Below are 19,114 nucleotides of genomic sequence, written 5' to 3' on the forward strand. Positions count from 1 at the left end.
CATACCTATCACAAAGCAGAGGCACGTTGGACGGTTGCCGAAGATATCTATTAAGATAACACTCTCCAAATTGAAAAAAAACTGGGTACGTATCTACGCCAATGATTGCAGTATATGTGAGTAAAACGATGGTTGTCCGGCTCTGCGGCATGTGCATTGGTGGGTGTCACAGTAGGTGCAAGTGTGCTGAAAGTCTGATCTAGAATCAGTAAGGCACTATCCAGTTTAGTGTGATTGGAACCTGACAAACATAAGGTGCATAGAAAATGGGACTTGCTTGAGTGAGACATGACATACTATAATCAATTCAGCTCCGGTTGCCTTGAGTTTGACCGGAACGTCATATAATGAAGGGATAATTGATCAAGAAAAGTTGCAATGCTGCTTTTTTTGAACTTGTCATATCAAATGATTTCTGTAAATATTTCAAAATCACAGATTCTATCAAGCTGCTGTTGGAACGTAAATGACGAATAATGTCACACTACAAATAAAGGATAGATAAAAAGAATAGCGTAGTATAAGTGGATGAAACAGGCAAAAGCTAGGCTCGGATGTTTAGTCTGATCAGAAACAATATGTGATGGGAAGGTTGCTTAGGCGATGAGGGAGGGAAAAGGAGATTTGGAATATTTTAGTTGCGGTTTATAGAAGTGAAAGACAGAATGAGTAGACAGGGAATGGCAGTTTCTGTATGTGTTTGTGACAGGAGAGAGATCCTAGAGGTAAGCACGGCGTACCTCCAAAACTCCTATTAACATCACGAATCTGCCTCACCAGCTCGGCTGGTACAGCCAGTCCCCCTCTTTCGAACCGGAAAGGATCGAGCTAGTGGGTTAATTAGACAAGAATTTAGTAGTCAACACAACAGGAGAGATATGAAAGATATCACAGACAAAAGCACGTAGTAATCAAGGAAGCACCTATCGCCACAGAAATGTAAGGTATGATGCACGAGGGTAATTTTTGATGTGGCTAGGAGTAAGTATGGCGCTATGCAAGGAGTTATCAAGCAGATCAGATTTGAATCGAAGAAAAAGACCTGATGGCTTGAAGGGCCCAGCTCCACTTTATCCAGGGCTATATAAGCGCAACACGGCCCCAAAAAACCTGGATATCACATTAGATATGTTTGTCAGAAGGAAGCCTTACAGGATTGAAATTACATCACTTAAGAGGGCTCGCGATGCTGGATATGGCCTTTTTGGTGACGCAAAACGGTGTGAACCTCTCGGGGCGTGTGCTGATAGGTGCTTAAGCGTCAGCGATACCACGCGGCCAAATGCTAGTTAACATGGCACTATAACCAACGAATTCCATACTTAACGAGCCTTATATCGAGGGGTGGATGGACGCTCCAGCTTTTCCTTCCACCCTCCGTTGCTCTGTTTGATTAAATACAGGGCACAGCACCTCATCAGCAACGTATCGTCCAGGCTGTGCTGTAAGGAATTCAGGGGTAATATTACGTTCATTAAATTTGCATCAATCCACTTTGCTTGGTTGTGGTAGTGAGTTTAGTCTTCGGGTTTCGAATCTCCTTCCTGATAGACAATGCCTGGATAGTAACCATGCTACATAATTCCGCCATGGTGTGACTGAGACTGGGGCCGGCGGCTGCCTATCAAAATATCGAATTTCTCGCCGAAAGTTGATGTGTATTTGGAACATGGTGCGTCTCGGAAGCCATCACCCTGGTAAATAATAGGGCTCATAAGGACCCTCTACCAAGCATCAGCAGCCGCCGTACTCATATTTTCGATAGCTATTATTAGAAAGAATATCCAGATATATTTATTTGTAATTGGATGTGTCAAAATTTGACGCATCTTGTCCAACAATATTTCGGTTGGCTCGAAGTCTGACGCGTGTCAATAAAGTTCTATGAATCGTAATTTCTAATGTAGTAAGACTGAGCCTCATTTTTTCTACTGCTGGCTGAAAGTAAGTCGTTACGATGAGAAATCATGCATAAGAAATCAAGTTTCCCGTCTCTTCTGGTATTGAACATCATCCTTTCTCAATAAATGACTGCTGACAGGAGTTCGAACGATCCATATTTTGAAAACTACATCTACCACTGTACCCAACTCGACAACATGAAACCCTCCGTGTAATCTGTGCAAGCACTTTGGGCAAATCGGCTGTTTGATTTCATGCTCATTGGTACTTCAACTTGTCACGCCACTCTAGTTCCATCAGTCTCGAGATCTATGCCTTTAGTAACACTGTGAAGGGGCTCTATTGGATATTAAGAGCCCAACATCTCTTCTACTTTTAGTGCTTATAAGTGCCGCCAGTGGGTTGAGGATATTTCAACTAAAGCTACTCGCTAAGCTCGGAAATTCATTCGTAGCCATGGAGTTGGTTGCATATCCCAACCTCAGAACGTCCGAGCGATGAAATCCAACAATGCTTCCATTGGGTCACAATGTGAGGCGTGTCGAGTAAGCTTCCCCTATCAGGTTATTTACCCTAGAGAGAGTCAGTCTGCTCCAAAGCTAACTAAAGGAGTGGGAATTTGCATATAAGAAGTCAGGATTCCTGTCTCTTCTGGTTATCATCACCTTCCTTTCTGACAGACTATCACTTCCTTAACCAAGAAGCTCAAAGAATCCACCTTTCTTTTAACACCATCTGTATCTTCCACTCCAATCAATACAACGAAATGGCCGCCGAAAGTCTCTCCCCTGAGGAAAAAGCCTTAGAGGATGTTTTGAAAAAGCTCCGAAAAGACTCGGCTGACAATTTCATGCTCTTGGGATTCTACTCTCTTTTTGGAACCTCTTGCCTCAATGAAATGCTTCTCCGTGCCGCTACTGACCGCAAAGCGAAGTTGTCAAGGCATGACGAAATCCAATTTCCATGGGGAAATGCGTGGCTTTTGCCGGACAGTAAATTCGATGGTTCAAGTTGCAATGAAGCATTCGCAAATTTGCAACAACTCGAGCTTGTGTACAGTTCGGTCACGTTCGAAGTATCCGGTGTGAAAATAAACACGTTTTCAATCAAGAAAGGAGCTTGCAAATTGATTCTAGGCTTACTCGGAACAAGATGTGCAGAGGAGCTAATCCTGATTGCTGTAGATGGGCTCCAGTATCTCATATCTCATCTTTCAGACTACTTTCCCACGTCGCCCCCCCCTCCGGCGATATTTCAGTCTCACATTCAAGCCCTGTGGTCTCACGTGGAACACCCATGGAAGAATGTGACAGAGGTGCCTCCCAGTCCTGTTAATTTTCGCAAGTTGTCAATCAAATCTCTCCAGATGTTTGTTTCATATTTCCGCCTCTCCTCTGAGAATGAAGCCCGTGCTACTGAGGCCTACAAATGCATGTCCGAACTTTTGAAGGATCTTCCAGAGAGCGGCGCCAATCAGAAATTTGGAGTAAACAGACCACTTCCTTCTATGGGGCAGATTGAACAAGATCTGCCTATGGTACCATTCATAGCGTTGAAAGAGGCAAAGTCATTCTTGAAATATGAATTGAAAACCGAGGGTGGTAGCGACATGCAAGTAATCAATGACAACATGCGATTGCTCTGGTTAGAGTGCGTGGGATATCTCTACGGAAAGGTGGGGGAGGATACCAAAGCAAAGTGGTTTCTTGAATGTGTGCAGAAGGTGCGGAAGCGTTCTTCGGGTGATGGCTTGGGAGCTATTTGGACTCGTGAGGATAAGAACGCAATACAGCAGAGATTGAAGGTGCGTCTTCAGCGGGAGCTGGAGCTGGAGCGTGATCGGCGTTGGTCCTACCTTGATGACCACATGCCAACATGGGGCGAGGAAGATAAAGAAGTTCTGTCTCCTCGAGGCATTTGCTCTTTCCAGTATGTCTAAGATTGACTAGGACATTGATCATTACACCCATCTTCGAGCACTTTGTTTGATGCCACTTGGCACCCTCTTATGTTCTTTTGCTTTTTGTCGAAATTTGGATATTGGTACCGACCGTTTACAGTCCTTTTTAAATCATAGCCTACAATTCATCATATTTTATGCAATTATTTGCATTTTCAATGTTCCAGTGGTATGCCGTGGTTTTCTAGGTCAAACAGTTGATCTGTAAATAATTAGTCTACCAGGAAATTATAATTTTATTGAACATGTTTTATTTTAACGAATGTAGCAATGCAAATGTTTAGTGATTGATTTAAACTGTGGATAGCCGTGGTTATTTGGATTGTGCAGAAGTGTAATGGACTGCCATCGTGTGTACATCGTGGCAGACCTTGGTCACATTATAAGCGCTCACCTGTTCTCTATGAACCAGGCATCCATACAGCTGACCGCCCATATATGTTAGTTTAAAGCTGAACCACTGAAAATTGGCACCAGAGAGCAGAATTATCCAGGTTGATAATACTATATAGGCCGTTATAATAATAGAATGTTTTGACTGAATGTCTCCGGTTTTCGGTTGTGGCTACTTCCAAGGTTGATTCCGCACATTACATGAAGTAACTGTGCCGTTCTCTACGCTAGGAAATTAAACATATACATACATGTTGGCCAGGTGCAATTGATATCTGTCTAGCTCATCAATTAATTTGTTTCGGGGAAATTGCAATCTCACAATGTCAACAAAAAGCCCGAACGTCAAAATCCATACTGCTTCCCTATCGACACCACACACCAACAAGTTCATCATATGGAATATTCGAAATTCCTGTCAGATATAAGCTACGAACACCAATGATGCTCCCTACCAAATCAAAAATTTGATCAAAGGGCTGTCCCACTTCTTTCAACCGTTTTTGTTTCGTCCCACAGTTGCAAGCGACTGCTTGTAAGGTCGTACAAAATGCGGGCACAGTCGGCCTGCTGATACGCATTTTTATGCCCTGAGCAGAATGCCTCCTCTGCTGTTTCGAAACAATGCCTAAATTGATAGTTCAGAGTTAGCAGTTTGTCATCTAGAGCTGTAGCGAGGCCCGTATAGACATACAGGGCAGCATTGAGATCGGCTATACCAGAAGGATTATTTCTGGCGTGGTTGTAATAATGCAAACCCACTTTGTAGCTTGCCATTCCAAATATGGGGTCTTTTTCACCCAGGGACGCCCTTAAGCACTTAAAAGCCTGCTTGTGGAAATTGAACGCCGTTTCGCCGTCGTCACCATCGCCAAGGTATGCATTGCCTAGCCAGTAAAGGGTAAGGCCAGTGCTGACAACACTCGTCAGCTGGAGGATCAAAATTTACGAGCAAAGGTTATTTGCATTCCTTACCGATAGTCTTTTGTATGATCAAAAGGTGCTCCTTCCAGTTCCAGGAGAAATTTTGCAAGGTGTGCTTTCGCCTCCTTTGTCTTTCCTTGCAAAAGCATGCAATTTCCCAGGTCCACTTCGTACTTGTTGTACACAATGTAGGGTGGCCTGAGTCTAAGCGCGTCGCGATAGTATCCTTCGGCTTCCTGGTGGCAACCCTTGCCATCCAGCGCTTGCGCCATGCAACCACGGAAGAGCCATTCCCGCCCCTTGTACCGTACCTCAGAGCGGAACTCAACCCTTTGATCCAGGTATTGCTGTATCGCTCTCTTTATTTCCTCATGTGCCAAGTCAAATTTGTGCAGTCCAATCAAAAGACATGCACGCAGATACCCTGTGTTAGCGCGTTCCTCATCTTTGGAAACACATTCCTCATCTTTGTTTGTGTCCTCTACGGTAACATCAGACCAAGAGTTAGAGAATATGTCATAGCTAGTATCTAGCATATCGAGTGCGCATTGGAAATCGCCCTTCCAGTATGCTACTTCCCTTCGTATTGTCAGCATTGGAGATCGTTCCGACGGTCAGGAAGATACTCACCTTGCTGCTACATCCAGCATTGTCAGGAATTCAAGCGGGATCTTGAATCTACCCTCTTTCTCTGTATTTCTTGCGTTGTCGATATAGAATTCACGTACCCGTTCAACATCGCCCAAAAAGGAGTCGTCTTCGATCTCTTGAATGGTTAACCCAATGGAAGACAGGCCTTCCTGGAGATCAAACTCCTTTAGGACGTCACGAGATACATTGAAACGAAGATCGAGCTTCTTCAGAACATGCTTGGATGCATTAAAAAGAAGACTATGCTTTTCTTCCGGTGTGAAAACTCTTTTTTGCAAATTTTCAAGGGGTGGGACAGGACTTTCCTCATGCTTTTCCTCGGTCATTTTGTCGCAGACCAAGAGTATACAACTGAAGAATGATCAGTTCTGTAAAGAAATGGCAAGGCAAGACCCAAAGATAAGAGTGATAGGAGAACATCAAGGTATTATTTGAAAGAGGCCATGATCAAGATATATAAACTTCAGGCGCAAAAGGCTCATAAAGGGCGCCTGCCAATATGATATTCTCTTTGGCTCGCACTCATTCTCTCTTACGACTCATACCTACTCACTATAATGCAGAGCGCGATGCTCAACCAACCCAAATTACTCAATAAGCTGGTCTCGAAACACTTCACATGTCCGCTATAAGTTCTGATGGCTACCATAGGTCGGCCTGAAAAAGAAAAGCCCTACTGCTAAGGTGTGTAGGATATACTTTAATCGAGTGCTGCTCTGCTGGTATCCAACAATAACTCCGATATCACTCATACTGTCAAATGTGATCACTGCCCAAACATTATTACATATGTGATATCCCATTCAACTAAGAGATCTTATGGACCAAACACCTCATGTTGGGGTTAAGTTAGAGCTATGAAAACGACACCGGGAGGATTGTGCACTAAGCGCCTATTTTCGCTACCTGTACTAAACAGCCGCCACATATCCTGTTGAAATCCTCAAAGCTAAATATATCTTAGAAATATTAGCCATGAATTTGATGATGGAGAGAATCTTCAAATTCATATAGAAGATGATATTACCAACACCAGTTAGCGCCTAAGATGCCTGAGCGCAGCCCCTTTCCGTCACCTGTGCCATACTATAACACTGCGCATATATAATGGGGGAAAGAAAACCACAAATTGGATGAAGGGTGATCTGACGTGGAGGCCAACAAACGTGTAATCCAATAACCCCATTGGTGCAAAGGCCAGGCTCTTTGGAGACCCATTGGCACACCAAGTCCAAGCTCTTGCGTTATGGCAATTATAGCCCGAAGTTTCCAATCTTGCCTTCTGTTATTGCATTGTCTTCGTGATTTTGTTTTGTTATTATTTCACACCAGAATATCATCACTATCTTCCATGCACATTTTACAGGTTTGCGCCAATGCTAGAACGGGGTGTTTCATCTTGACGCCAAAGATTAGAATATGACAACTTAACTACCATTGACCTAATTTGCCTCACCAGTCGCTGTCAATTCACAGAATGCCTTGTAGGTTGTAAAGACATCATCACCCTCACCGCTGCCAGTGTTCTCAATCACACACTGAGCAGTAGCGCCGACGAAGAAAACATAGCCCTCCTGGACCTCCTCGGTCTTGTTGCCGACAGTAATCTTGCCCTTGCCACGTGTGCAAATTATGATACTGGGGCCATCGATCGGGTCAAAAGTGGCCTTGGCGCCAGTGCGGTTCAAGTCGGTCTTGATAACGCTGAACTCATCGATAGGAGGGTCGTAGAGCATCGCGGACGAGGCGCTAGAGTAAGCAGTGGCGTTCAGAATGACATATGGGTAATCTGTCGCCTGGAGTTTCTGCTCCTCGATTGGTGCGTAAGAGTAGGTCAGCATCTGGGTGAGTGTGTCGACGTCCTTGAATTTCGGGGTGAAACCCGCGCGCACCACGTTGTCAGAGGACGCCATGCACTCAATGATATCACCGGAGATGTACGCGTGGATATCATCTGCCTTCAAGAACATAGCCTCACCAGGCTCCATCTTCACAAAGTTGAGGAAGAAGAAGATGAACAGGCCGATGTCGTTTGGGAACTGTCCATCCAGACGCTTGGCAAGCGCAGCCAACTCGGCGGGGTTGGTAGGGTTCGTCTCCACCTCACCTGGCAGGGTCGCGAAGCTGTTGGGGCTGTTTTTTGCGGCCGAGATAAGGTCCTTGCAGGCTGTCTCTACTTTGCCGGGTGAAGACTCCATCAAGGCCGTGAAGAGGGAGCGCAGCGCTTCTTTGTTGTTTCGAATGACGGTGGGTTCGTCTGAGTTCTCGTTACCCTTGATTGCCTGCTCGAACTCACTCGCCGCCTCGTTGCCAACCAGTGTGCGCAGAGGCTCCACGGCCTGGAGGAAGTGTGTGATCTCTGCGAGTGGACGGAAGCCACACAAGCCCTCGAATGGAGTGATGGCAATGGTCATCTCGGGCTTGTGATTGTCATCTTACAGTTGGTTAGCCATCTTTCCGGGTACTCGTGTATTGAGTGTTGATCCCAAGTACCACTCACCGGGATAGTTCTTTGGGTCCCGGGCGTGGAGCTGCTCCGCAAGCTTCTTGTTGGGATGGGCCTGGATGCTAAGCGCTTTACGGATGGAAAGCACCTTGAACAGGAACGGAAGTCTGCCTCCAAATCGTTCACTGATAACCGTCGATAACAGGGCCTGGTTGTCCTGAACCATGTCGAGGAGGGTACGCTGGGTCTCGACATCTTTAGAGGGAAGAGAGGGATGTGTGCCCATCCAGAGCTATGAGGTATGAGCCCATTATGTCCAATATTATTCTTGAGGTCTCACTTACTTCGGCGTAGGGCTTGTCGGCCTCGATCACAAAGTCCGGGGCGGCTGTTGTGGCCGCATACTTTGCCGCTGCCGACTCTTGGCCAACCTTGCCTATGACGGGTTATCAGTGCGGGGACCATAATCTCATCAGTGGTACTAGCTTACCCCAGTCATAGCTGTTGACGCCTAAAGGAAAGCTTATTAGTCCTGTTTATTATGTTATAGCATCTCAAAACCTACCGCACTGCAGGCGAAGTAGTGGTACCTGCATATTGGAAATGGATGTTTGGAGAAAAAGCGGAGGGGCAAGCTTGGAACCACCTGGGCAGTTTGTATTAGAAATTCCCCGCCAAGCCTTCGGTGAGAGTCGTCAAACAGGGTCTATGGTCTCTATGACACACATTCAGAGCTTTAAAGTGAAGCGCTGGAGATTGATCTGGCACCTTAGTCAGAGACATTCCCGGCTTTTTGTTTCTGGGATTTACGGAGTATCCCGATCTGTCACGGACTCCGAACGAGGTACTTCCGCAACCATTTTACGAGTTATGGCCAAAATATACAGCCGCATTGAGATATAGTTTTAATAGATTCGATTAAGTCGGAGGCTCTTGGAATTGATCACAAATAGGACAGAGAAGACATAACTACATTCACACTGGATAATGTCTGGCAAATCTTTGCTTTCACTTTCCGTTTTAGTGCTCGTCCCTCGCCGCTTTTTGCTCAGCTTAAATAAACAACCCGATCGAATTCGCAGCGTTGCCTGAATACCCTGATCCAACTCCCGCAAAAAACGGCCAAAGTTTCAGATACCACATTCTGCTAATTTTGTGGCTTTTTTTTCTTCAATTTGTTGGTGCTATTAAGCTGATAGCACCACGTTCGTCCATTTCCCATGGTCATCAGCACAATTGGCAACCTCCTCGGGGGTACAAGGTCGATGATACCAAACACTGAACTTGCTCTGATTCAAAGGGCTGAGATGCATCATGTCAATACGCGCTGCGCGTGGAATCACATCATTGGGCGTCAACCCAGCAGACTCCACTTTGATAACATGTTCTATCGTAGCGACAAAATGATCCGACGTCCAGAAACCTTCTCGCCGCGGGGAGTTACGCACGAGGCGTAATGTCTCTTGGCGCGTATGCCAGTCACGGCATTTAGTGGCACTGAAGTGGAGGACTTGTAGAAGCATAGGTTTAGTGGAGAACACCGAAGCTTGCTCATCCAAGCTCAAGTAAAGCGCCGCCAGCTCCTTCATCCGCTGGAATATAGGCAAAGAGGAGTCATAAGACATCTGATCTAGAGGCCTCTTAAGGGAAGCCAGTATGATCTCACTGCCCAAAGTCCACAGCTCGATTAGTATTATCGGGCCGCGGTCTTGCGGCGATAACGTATCCTTATGTGCCGAAAAGAAAGCATGAAACTCGTTCTTCCAGTTCGTTACTCTCTCTATAACTGTCTTTTCCTCGCTATTCTGATAAAGTAGATCGGCAAGGGCGGTGTTCAATCTCCGTAGACTAGATCCTACGCGGAGTTCGAATCCCTGTGGATAATTTGTCATGATAGCCGCTCCAAGGACAATCGCAAAATCACTTTCAGAAGCTTCCGAATACCCGTACACAGGCCGGCATACGGTAACCGCCTTCCAAATCGGTAAATCTTCGGCCTCCGTCTCTATATCATGCTGTGGTTGAGAGAATGTAATCCGGTGTAGCTGTAGATCTGAAAATGTGCGCATTAGGATCAGCCCCGAGGGATTCCCGTCGAAATTGACCTTCTGCCATTCCATAAGCACACTATAACCGGACCGTAGGTGCGCGGTCACAGCCTTAGCATCGCCCTGGAAGAGAGACAATGACACTAACATAATGCATGAAACAAGAACTGCCTCTCGATGCGCGCTGCTTGTCGTATATGTATCTCCCTTCGTTAGTCTCTGCCGTAAAGAAACAAGGGCCTTGGCGCACTGTGCTAGAGTGAAAGGTAGGATTTTGTTCATCCTAGGCTTAGCCATAGGCATGGACTTCGATTTGAATGAGTCGGTCTCTTGCATAAATTTCCAGTGCATAGAACTCAAAGCAATAGCTGCATGCCGTACAGCAGGTTCCTCCTCGGCGACCTGGTGAACGAGTCGCTGCCAGAAGTCATCGACCATATACCCGGTACATTTTCTGGAAGTATGCGTCTTGAATAAATCGAGGTACCGCCGTTCAGCAAGTGAAAGGCCCACTTGGCTCGGATCTAGTAACCGTCGTGCAACAGAGTTGGGGGGCAGATTGGGCCCTGGGTTAGGGGCGGGGTTGCGGGCGGGGTTGCGGGCCGTGGTGATGGCTAGGTTGTCTCGTACGGCGCGTTTGCGCCGGTCTGGAGTCTCCACGTATTCGCATACTCGACCCGTATTGGTGCACGCTAGACAACAAGGGTGTGTTTCATCACACTTTTTGCGGCGAACTCTGGAGAGTGATATTAGTTGCCGCGGATCCTGTTAGCCGCGTATAGCTTACTTGCATGTTTGGCAGCCCGAGCGAACCTTCTGATGGGTTGCCCTCCTCTTTCTCTCAGTCGTTGTTTCTAGGGCCATTTTATGTCCCCTGAAGGCTCAATTGCCTTACAGGAATGCCTATTTGGTTTTGTTAGGCTTCGAAAGGGGTTGACCTCACCGCCTTGCCTTTACAATATATTTCACGAGCGAGTGACTCGTCTGAGAATTAGGAATCTTGTTGGCTTGCCAGGTAAGCTATGTATGTGCTCCACAAATTTACCCTACTATCTTCGAAGGCTGCCTAGGTAGGTATTTTGTTTACTCAATCTATGTCGATAGCGGGCAGATAGTTAACTAAGTAGTCGCGGATAGGTAGCCCTGGAGGTAATCGAACAACGTAGGACGAGAAATGACGATAAACACTGTTCATTTTTCGCATTATCACCTATTCAGCGAGCCGGAGCACGGCAGCCCCCATAGTAGTGGTGGCTGACCCGATAGTAGTAGATCCGCTGGAAAACATTAGCCTGTCCATATACATAGTGTTATATAACTGTCAACACCGATGCATCTACAATGTCATGTCCCAAAGTAGTTTAGCTTATCAACTCCGACCGCCCGACGGAGCCCTTATCACCGCATCTCCAACACCTTGAAATACACAACTTGTACTTCAAATCTGCAGATCTTATTACCCAGGGGCTCTGGTCAGCAGTAAGCTGTTCATACTCTTCACACATTCTTTACAGTACATTGTCGGTAAACGGTCCGAGGATGTCTCGCAACCGCCCCCGACCCAGAGACAACGGCTTCGGCAATAATGAGGAATTGGAGCTCTGGACCAAGATTTGCCAGGATATTCGAAAATCTAAGGAGAAGTTTGATCAACAGACCTCATTGTCCCTGCAGATCAAAGCTTTGATGGACAAGATCGCCCACGACGGCAACCGTGAGTGCCCCCGCACTAGATCCCTCGGTTCTATACCGGATATCAAAAACCTCTAACATGCGCCTCGCTTCTCATTAATCCGAACACCTCTAAGCTCATTATTAATCGCATATACTAATATTTCATTCCCAAGCAGAACCTACCATAGCCGAACATGACCAACTCGATAGCTGGCTCCGCCTAAGCCAGAAGCTCAGCGAAGACGAGCGCTCAATCATGCAGGACGAGCCATGCGACGTAATCAAAAATTTAGAACTGCTCACTGCATTGCGCAAGGCATCTGAAGCTGAGGCGCCTCCAAACCGGTCCGCGTCGTTAAACAAGTCTCGCAAGAAAAGAAATGAAGTCGAAGGTTCGGTGACCGACTCCCCCAGTGCCTCGGGGGCTGACAAGTCCGCTCGCTCAAAGGGGACCGTCCCACGCAGCGGAAGCGTTTCATCAAGCACGCAAGCCCGCGAAGGGGGCCGCCAGGATAACATCATGGTCAAGATCGAGGAAGGGCCGTCGGAAGGGACTAAAGGCACCGTCGCAGAGCGGAATGGATTGCTGGTAGTTGGCGCTCAGGTTGTCTTTAAACACAACAAGAATAAACAAGGTGTCGAAGGTGAGGGGATCCAATGCATAATCAAGGCTGTTAATGGCGACGGGCCGAAGAAGCGGTAAGTGAAGTTGTTTGGTCGTTTGCGTGTCGTCTCGCTTTACATTGACTGACGCGTCATGTCTGATCCAGATATGATGTGCAGGACCCCGAGCCTAATGAGAACGGTGAGCAGGGCGCGGTTTACAAGACTACCGCTGCCTCTCTCATTCCCATTCCTCAGCTCAGCACTCACTTGGCTGCGTACCCGGCTGGCAAGCAGGTCCTTGCGCGATACCCGGACACCACCACCTTCTATCGTGCGGAGGTGATGGGCGCAAGGAAGGACGTCTATCGCCTCAAGTTTGAAGGCGAAGAGGACGATAAAGAGATGGAGGTCGACCGGCGATTCGTGCTGGATATTCTGGGCAAGTAACCTCAAGCTGTTTCTATGATCTGATGTGATGATGATACCATTTAAGCGCGGCGCTATCTGGAGTTCGAAGGCCTACCATGGATATGGGTTGCTTTCATCTTGACTAGATACTTTAGTTAGAAAGAACAATTTTTTTTGGAACTAGGTTAATTTACTGTTCACATTTGACCCAAGTGCACAATGTCAGGGATTTTTGCTCCCTAGGCATCGAAACTGCAAGCCAAGCTCTATTCCTGGCCTAGTGGCCGGGGGATCTACGCAGAGAAAGCTGGGGCTGATCAGTGCAGTTCTAGATGTCTACAATATACGAAGGTTTTGTAGAGCACCCCGCGAAATTTTATGCTCAAGAACACAATGCACTAGCCCGCTCTCTTCGCGAGAACGGTACGATCGATGCTAATGGCTTCGACGATGTACGAATCTAGTATGTCGAGTACGAGGTGGACAACAATTCAATATGCCGTAGAAGGCCGAATCGGCACACTATCTCCCCAAATGGCGATGCAATCCAGCTTCTCGGCTGGGCTCATTGAAGCGTCGAGCCTGGCGAGAGGTGATCGCACGAACAAGTATGATTTAGGAAATGCTTTCCACACCCTGAGAATTGTGGCAGCATTGATGGTGGGCATGATGAGTACGTCGCTGGTATTTATGCCACCTAGATACTGGTGGCGTGATCAACTGCCGTGATTACTATCTATCTTTTCCTTCCCCGATGTCGGCTTCGCGGAGTCGAGTTGTTAGATTGACATAGGCAAAGTGAGAACAATATTTGATGAATCGACTCTTTTAAGAGGCATGCATTCCATGGACAGTGTAGTTCTAGATCAAACAAAGCTCAACATGAAAGTTATAAATTCTTGACTAAACAGTTCTCCAGGGCTGGACCATGGGCCGAGAGAATGTGCTAGAGTAAGCCGTGACATAGAGATGACTCAGCTTTCTTCTCCTCATGCCGAGGGAGCATAACCGGAGCATAGTCTACTTCGCAATTAAAACTTTCCATTTAACAGAATTTGGGTTGTATTTCTTATTGATGAATCTGCGCCATTAAATTCCTACCCCTGCACACTAGAGCTTCTGCAGTGAGCCTCACGCGTCACACCACCCGACTACCCCGCCTCTCCGCCGTCGCAATGACCGACCTACCGGCCCATGCCTCACCAAAGCTCGCCCCGCGCTCCCTCCCGAGCGAAGATGGACAATTGGATGATTCGAACCAGGGGAGCAACACAGCAGACGACCAAAGGCCAGCTGTACCGAACTCATTGCTGTCGCCCGCATTCACCCCACCTGCTACCCCAGGTGGCACATTGAACTTGGATTTACATCCCACTTCCGTCCTTCACAAAACCCAAACAGCAGATATCCACAATAAGAGCGAGGATGCCAAAGGCCCCAAATTACTCCCGAAGCTACCAGCAGTGGAATGTATTGTGCGAGCGCGAATCCCGACAACCAACGGAGCGGAAATGTTCCTGCACCTCTACCACAATGATTTAGATGGAAAAGAGCATTTGGCCATTGTATTTGGAAACAATATTCGCAGTCGGAGCTTAGACAGCGTCCGGCCAGGGGAGACCGAGATGGACCGAATGATCCGCGGCGCTTACGTTGGGAAATTGCACCCAGGTCGAGTCAGTAGCCGGTATGATGAGAATCTATCCGGGTCAGCCTCGACGCCAAAGCAAATTGAGCCGCCGCTGGTGCGAATCCACTCGGAATGTTATACGGGCGAAACAGCGTGGTCGGCACGGTGCGATTGCGGCGAGCAGCTAGATGAGGCGGCGCGCTTGATGTCTTTCCCCGTTGAGGGTCTTGCCTCTGATGCGCCACCGGAGGTTCAGTCCCTCTCATCCCATTCGACAGGTGGTGTGATTGTTTACCTGCGACAGGAGGGTCGTGGAATCGGTCTTGGCGAGAAATTGAAGGCATACAATCTTCAAGATCTCGGGTCGGATACCGTTGAGGCAAACCTTTTGCTTCGCCATCCGGCTGATGCACGAAGCTATGGGCTGGCTACAGCCATATTGGAAGATCTTGGTTGTGGCGTGGATGCCATCCCAGAAGGAATTCGTCTACTTACCAATAATCCTGATAAAGTCCGCGCTATCGAGGGCCCCAACCGGGAAGTTCTTGTAAAAGAGCGGGTGCCGATGATCCCATTGGCATGGCGGACTGGCGGCCAGAGAGGAATTAAGAGCTCTGAGATTGAAGGATATCTTCAAACTAAGGTACGCTTACAAATAATTATTTAGTCTGGGGTTGATACTAATACGCTGACTTGGATAGATCTCGAAAATGGGCCATATGATCCAATAATCCTCAGGCTTGTTGTTTTGAATTTTTGTCCCTATCATCATTCCCCTTTTCATCTGGCTTATGCTTTCTTTGTTGCATTGGAACTTACAAAAGCCTTTGTATATGATCGACACGACCGAATCTTTTTCTTTGTGCATAATCTTCATCCTTTTGGCTTGTTCCCAGGTTATATATGGCGCTATACTTTGTATATTCTTTTTTGGGTGGCTTTGCTACCCAATGCTTCATGTTCATTTGCCTCTCAGACTCCTAGAAATGGGAGATTTTGTTCCTAGATATTTAGTATTCCGTAACAAATATAGTCAATTTGTTCACAAGTGTGAATCTGATAGCCATGCAATACCAAGACCGCATGAAAGTTTAAACGTGTTGGACTTTAAACATTCTTGACCCACATAGCACCATACTCACACGTCTTACCCCAGAGCGCCTCCTCAACTTCCATTCCACATTTCTACCCGAATGGCTAATCCTAACTAGCGTGCAAGGCCATGGCCACCCGCGCCTCGAACGCCAATGAGCATGTGGCGCCTTCGCCCGACTTGCCTGAACGTTCGCAACCTCCCCCAAGCAGACCCGCAGAACCGCCAATTCCGCCTCGTGCGACCTCCCTAGATGTGGAGAGACTCTCGGACAATGGCACAACATCGGGACGTAAGCGCAAGCTTCATAGCATGTCATCAAGAGGTGTCGCCAATCTCACTCCCGATCAGTTGGCAAAAAAGCGGGCCAACGACCGCCAAGCGCAGCGTGCAATTCGAGAAAGGACCAAGGGCCACATAGAAGCTTTGGAGCAACAGGTCCGAGACCTGTCATCACAAAAACCTTACCTCGACCTTCAAGCAGCTCTACGCGAGAATGAGACTATTCGGTCGGAGAATGCAGAGCTCCGTCAAGGGCTTAAGGCGGCAATGGACATTCTTAAACCATTGATGGCTAAGCCAGAATTATCAGGTCGGTTGCGCATCGCAATAAAATTCATGTCTCAAGCTGATAAAGATAGATACATCTCCATTAGCTATACCCAAGCCCGCCCCGCCCCCTTCGCATACCTCCCCATTGCCCGACCCCGATCACCTCACCTCCAGCAGTCAGGTACTGCTTCCAGGCGAGAAATCATATGCCGAGTCTTCTGCCAGCTTAGATACGCCTTCTCCGACTCATTCTGCACCCCTCCTCGGGAGTCGCCGCAATAGCACCAATGGAGGCCCTCTATCGGCCTCTCTCCGTGTCGCATGGGACTCGCAACGACATGATATCACACATGGCCTAGACCTCGGCTCCGAGGAACGTCTAGGGTTTAACTTCCTCCTTGATGCTTTGCATAGTGTCCCAAAAGTCGAGCGGCTTCACCGCAGCCACTCAGAAAACCTCCGCTGTTCACAGCTGAATTCTCCCTCATCGATATACCCACATCCTTTGACTACTACCTCTGAACATGGGCCACCTGCATTCGCGGCTCCAATCCAAAACCTACCTGCGACATGTCCTTTGGACAACATTCTTTTGGATTTTCTTCACAGCCGGCAACGCGAGGCGGCTCAAGGCATCCCTAGACAGAATTTAGCCGGGCCACCGTACCCGAGTGTCTCTTCATTGCTGAACCCGGAGAGGAGCGTCTACTCCCACCCAGTATCAAAGGTTTTTACAGATATCCTGCGCGCCTTTCCGGACATCTCGTCTTTGCCGGAGCAGGTTGCGGTGCTGTACACCATGTTCCTTCTCATGCGCTGGCAGATTTACCCTACGCAAGAGAACTATGAGCGACTCCCAGAGTGGTTTACTCCGCGCCCAACACAAATTCTGCATCCACACCCTGCTTGGATGGATTACGTTCCCTGGCCGGGGATGCGTGATAGGATCATTACAAATTATCAGAACTACCCCTTTGAGAACTGGTTCATACCATTTACACGTGGGATGTGCCTCAATTGGCCTTACGAGGATACGGACTGTTTGTTGTCAGCCGGCGAATCGGATGAGCTGGTCATCAACCCCGTCTTCGAACGGCATATGAGGAATTTGTCTAATTGGTCTTTGGGGCCCTGCTTTGCGGAGGCTTATCCCTCCTTGGCAGACACTACACTAATCAAGCCGAAAGCCCAGCGCAACGCCTCATGCGCAGCAGACTCACCAAGGGGGTATACAAGCACTTAAGAGAGATTCATTTCAATTACTGTCTCACCTTTGCCAAGTTGATCTTGGTTCTGCTTTTTCCATTTCGCGACTTATCTTGGCGAAAAGGAAATTGTGACTTTCGGCAAGTCAAATTATTTCATATATTCTTTGGTTTGTGATTTTTTTTAGAGCAGAGTCCCACTACAAGGCAGATGCATGCCATGAGAAGAGTCACAGGTGACCTGGTCATATATTGTTATCAATAGCCCTGGAGGTGATGTTTGGAGGAATCATTTCGGTCTAGACATTTGAATAAATATAAAACTTCATGCCAATAATTACTGTTTCTTGTACACACATGATTTTTACTCTACTCTCTCCTGCTCTTCTCATTCCAAAACTCCAGACCAGCCTTCTGGCGCAGCGTCCCGTACATCGAACTGCTATCCAGGCACTCTCCGCCATATTCTCTCGCAGCCTCCATGTTAGCCCGAGCAATCTCAAGACCAGGAAGCTCAACACCTTGCTCCCGGGCCATCGACATGGCATGTCTAGCATCCTTAATTGCGAGAGAAACCCCAAAGCCAGGACGGGAGTTCAGGGGTGGCGCATAAGCCCCCGTGGTCAATCTTGAAACAAAGATAAGTATGAAGAGCCACACTGCCAGGGAAACAATATTGGAACACACCTCTTAGAATACCCCCCAGCAACAGGACCAAAGGCCTCTCCAATGAGCTCTTCCATAGCAGCAGTTCCAAGCCCAGTCTTTTCAGCGAAGACCTGAGCCTCACCAACAGCCTCCATCATATTAACAGTAACAATGTTACCCGCGATTTTCAGAAGCGAGGACCTTGTAGCATCCTCACCAGTTTCAATAATGCGCCGCCCCATCACATCCTGGATCAGAGGCTTGACGGCTTCAGTCGCACTCTTAGGGCCACCAATGGCAAAGACAAGCTTGCCATCCACGGCAATTGGGTTCCCGCCAAAGACCGGTGCTGCTACATAAGATGCATCCTTGCTTTTCAGCTGCGATATAGCCGACCTCACGGTCTCCGGGTGCACTGTTGAGCAGTCGACGAAGATCTTGTCCTTCAGCGACTGACTTGAACTCATGGCGGTGGATAACAGGCTTTGGAGCACTGCGTCATTTGAGACCTAGGAGGTGCATTAGAATTACATTGCTATGGATCTCCGAGCTGGAATCGGCTTACCATGGTGAAAATGATTCCACATTGAGACACCAGCTTCTCGAAATTTGGTTCTGGAGTTCCACCCAGTGCTTGCAGGGGTGAACCGCGCGACATCGTGCGGTTCGAATACATCAGGCTCACAGCCTTCTTCGTGGCTAGGTGGCGCTGCAGATTGGAGGCCATTGCTAGGCCCATGGACCCGAGTCCATACTATGTGCATTGTTAGTTCTTTGTTCTTTTGTTCCAAACTATAAATGATCGAGGCGTTCCTTACCCAGCCGATTTGTGGCATTGTTGCTCGCTGTTTTCTCGGGTGCGGATTTAAATGGGCAATGGCTGTCTATAGACAATAAGCCCAATATCAGTTCAAAACACTGAAGTGAAATATAGCAATGCCGAGTCTATCTGAGCAGGGCAATGCAGTCCTGGT

General features: G+C 47.7%; 9 protein-coding genes across 9 annotated transcripts; 5 read left to right on the forward strand and 4 right to left on the reverse strand.

Moving 5' to 3' along the window:
- Positions 1–2,668: 2,668 nt before the first annotated feature.
- On the forward strand, positions 2,669–3,841 carry N7479_008914 (uncharacterized protein; the record flags this gene model as incomplete). Its single annotated transcript, XM_057256607.1, has 1 exon — positions 2,669–3,841. One exon carries the CDS (start codon positions 2,669–2,671, stop codon positions 3,839–3,841), a length of 1,173 nt encoding a protein of 390 aa, XP_057104065.1.
- An 885-nt stretch (positions 3,842–4,726) lies between these two features.
- On the reverse strand, positions 4,727–6,156 carry N7479_008915 (uncharacterized protein; the record flags this gene model as incomplete). The annotated part of the gene is made up of 4 exons (XM_057256608.1): positions 4,727–4,883; positions 4,950–5,168; positions 5,231–5,758; positions 5,810–6,156. 4 exons carry the CDS (start codon positions 6,154–6,156, stop codon positions 4,727–4,729), a joined length of 1,251 nt encoding a protein of 416 aa, XP_057104066.1.
- A 1,116-nt stretch (positions 6,157–7,272) lies between these two features.
- pmi1 (mannose-6-phosphate isomerase pmi1) lies at positions 7,273–8,872 on the reverse strand (the record flags this gene model as incomplete). Its single annotated transcript, XM_057256609.1, has 5 exons — positions 7,273–8,264; positions 8,331–8,568; positions 8,621–8,712; positions 8,767–8,787; positions 8,842–8,872. The coding sequence occupies 5 exons, from the start codon at positions 8,870–8,872 to the stop codon at positions 7,273–7,275; spliced, it is 1,374 nt and encodes a 457-aa protein (XP_057104067.1).
- A 591-nt stretch (positions 8,873–9,463) lies between these two features.
- On the reverse strand, positions 9,464–11,188 carry N7479_008917 (Zn(II)2Cys6 transcription factor domain-containing protein; the record flags this gene model as incomplete). Its single annotated transcript, XM_057256610.1, has 2 exons — positions 9,464–11,060; positions 11,112–11,188. 2 exons carry the CDS (start codon positions 11,186–11,188, stop codon positions 9,464–9,466), a joined length of 1,674 nt encoding a protein of 557 aa, XP_057104068.1.
- A 675-nt stretch (positions 11,189–11,863) lies between these two features.
- Positions 11,864–13,051, forward strand: N7479_008918 (SAGA-associated factor 29 family protein; the record flags this gene model as incomplete). Its single annotated transcript, XM_057256611.1, has 3 exons — positions 11,864–12,038; positions 12,175–12,697; positions 12,769–13,051. 3 exons carry the CDS (start codon positions 11,864–11,866, stop codon positions 13,049–13,051), a joined length of 981 nt encoding a protein of 326 aa, XP_057104069.1.
- Positions 13,052–13,344: 293 nt separating this feature from the next.
- Positions 13,345–13,741, forward strand: N7479_008919 (uncharacterized protein; the record flags this gene model as incomplete). Its single annotated transcript, XM_057256612.1, has 2 exons — positions 13,345–13,435; positions 13,518–13,741. 2 exons carry the CDS (start codon positions 13,345–13,347, stop codon positions 13,739–13,741), a joined length of 315 nt encoding a protein of 104 aa, XP_057104070.1.
- Positions 13,742–14,187: 446 nt separating this feature from the next.
- N7479_008920 (GTP cyclohydrolase II) lies at positions 14,188–15,373 on the forward strand (the record flags this gene model as incomplete). Its single annotated transcript, XM_057256613.1, has 2 exons — positions 14,188–15,285; positions 15,344–15,373. The coding sequence occupies 2 exons, from the start codon at positions 14,188–14,190 to the stop codon at positions 15,371–15,373; spliced, it is 1,128 nt and encodes a 375-aa protein (XP_057104071.1).
- A 491-nt stretch (positions 15,374–15,864) lies between these two features.
- On the forward strand, positions 15,865–17,530 carry N7479_008921 (bZIP transcription factor; the record flags this gene model as incomplete). Its single annotated transcript, XM_057256614.1, has 2 exons — positions 15,865–16,327; positions 16,377–17,530. 2 exons carry the CDS (start codon positions 15,865–15,867, stop codon positions 17,528–17,530), a joined length of 1,617 nt encoding a protein of 538 aa, XP_057104072.1.
- A 331-nt stretch (positions 17,531–17,861) lies between these two features.
- N7479_008922 (NAD(P)-dependent oxidoreductase) lies at positions 17,862–18,976 on the reverse strand (the record flags this gene model as incomplete). The annotated part of the gene is made up of 4 exons (XM_057256615.1): positions 17,862–18,120; positions 18,180–18,649; positions 18,706–18,894; positions 18,959–18,976. 4 exons carry the CDS (start codon positions 18,974–18,976, stop codon positions 17,862–17,864), a joined length of 936 nt encoding a protein of 311 aa, XP_057104073.1.
- Positions 18,977–19,114: the final 138 nt, after the last annotated feature.

Source organism: Penicillium vulpinum (assembly GCF_028829585.1).
Source record: "Penicillium vulpinum strain IBT 29486 chromosome Unknown utg000004l_segment0_segment0, whole genome shotgun sequence".
In the NCBI taxonomy this organism is placed as follows: Eukaryota; Fungi; Ascomycota; class Eurotiomycetes; order Eurotiales; family Aspergillaceae; genus Penicillium; species Penicillium vulpinum.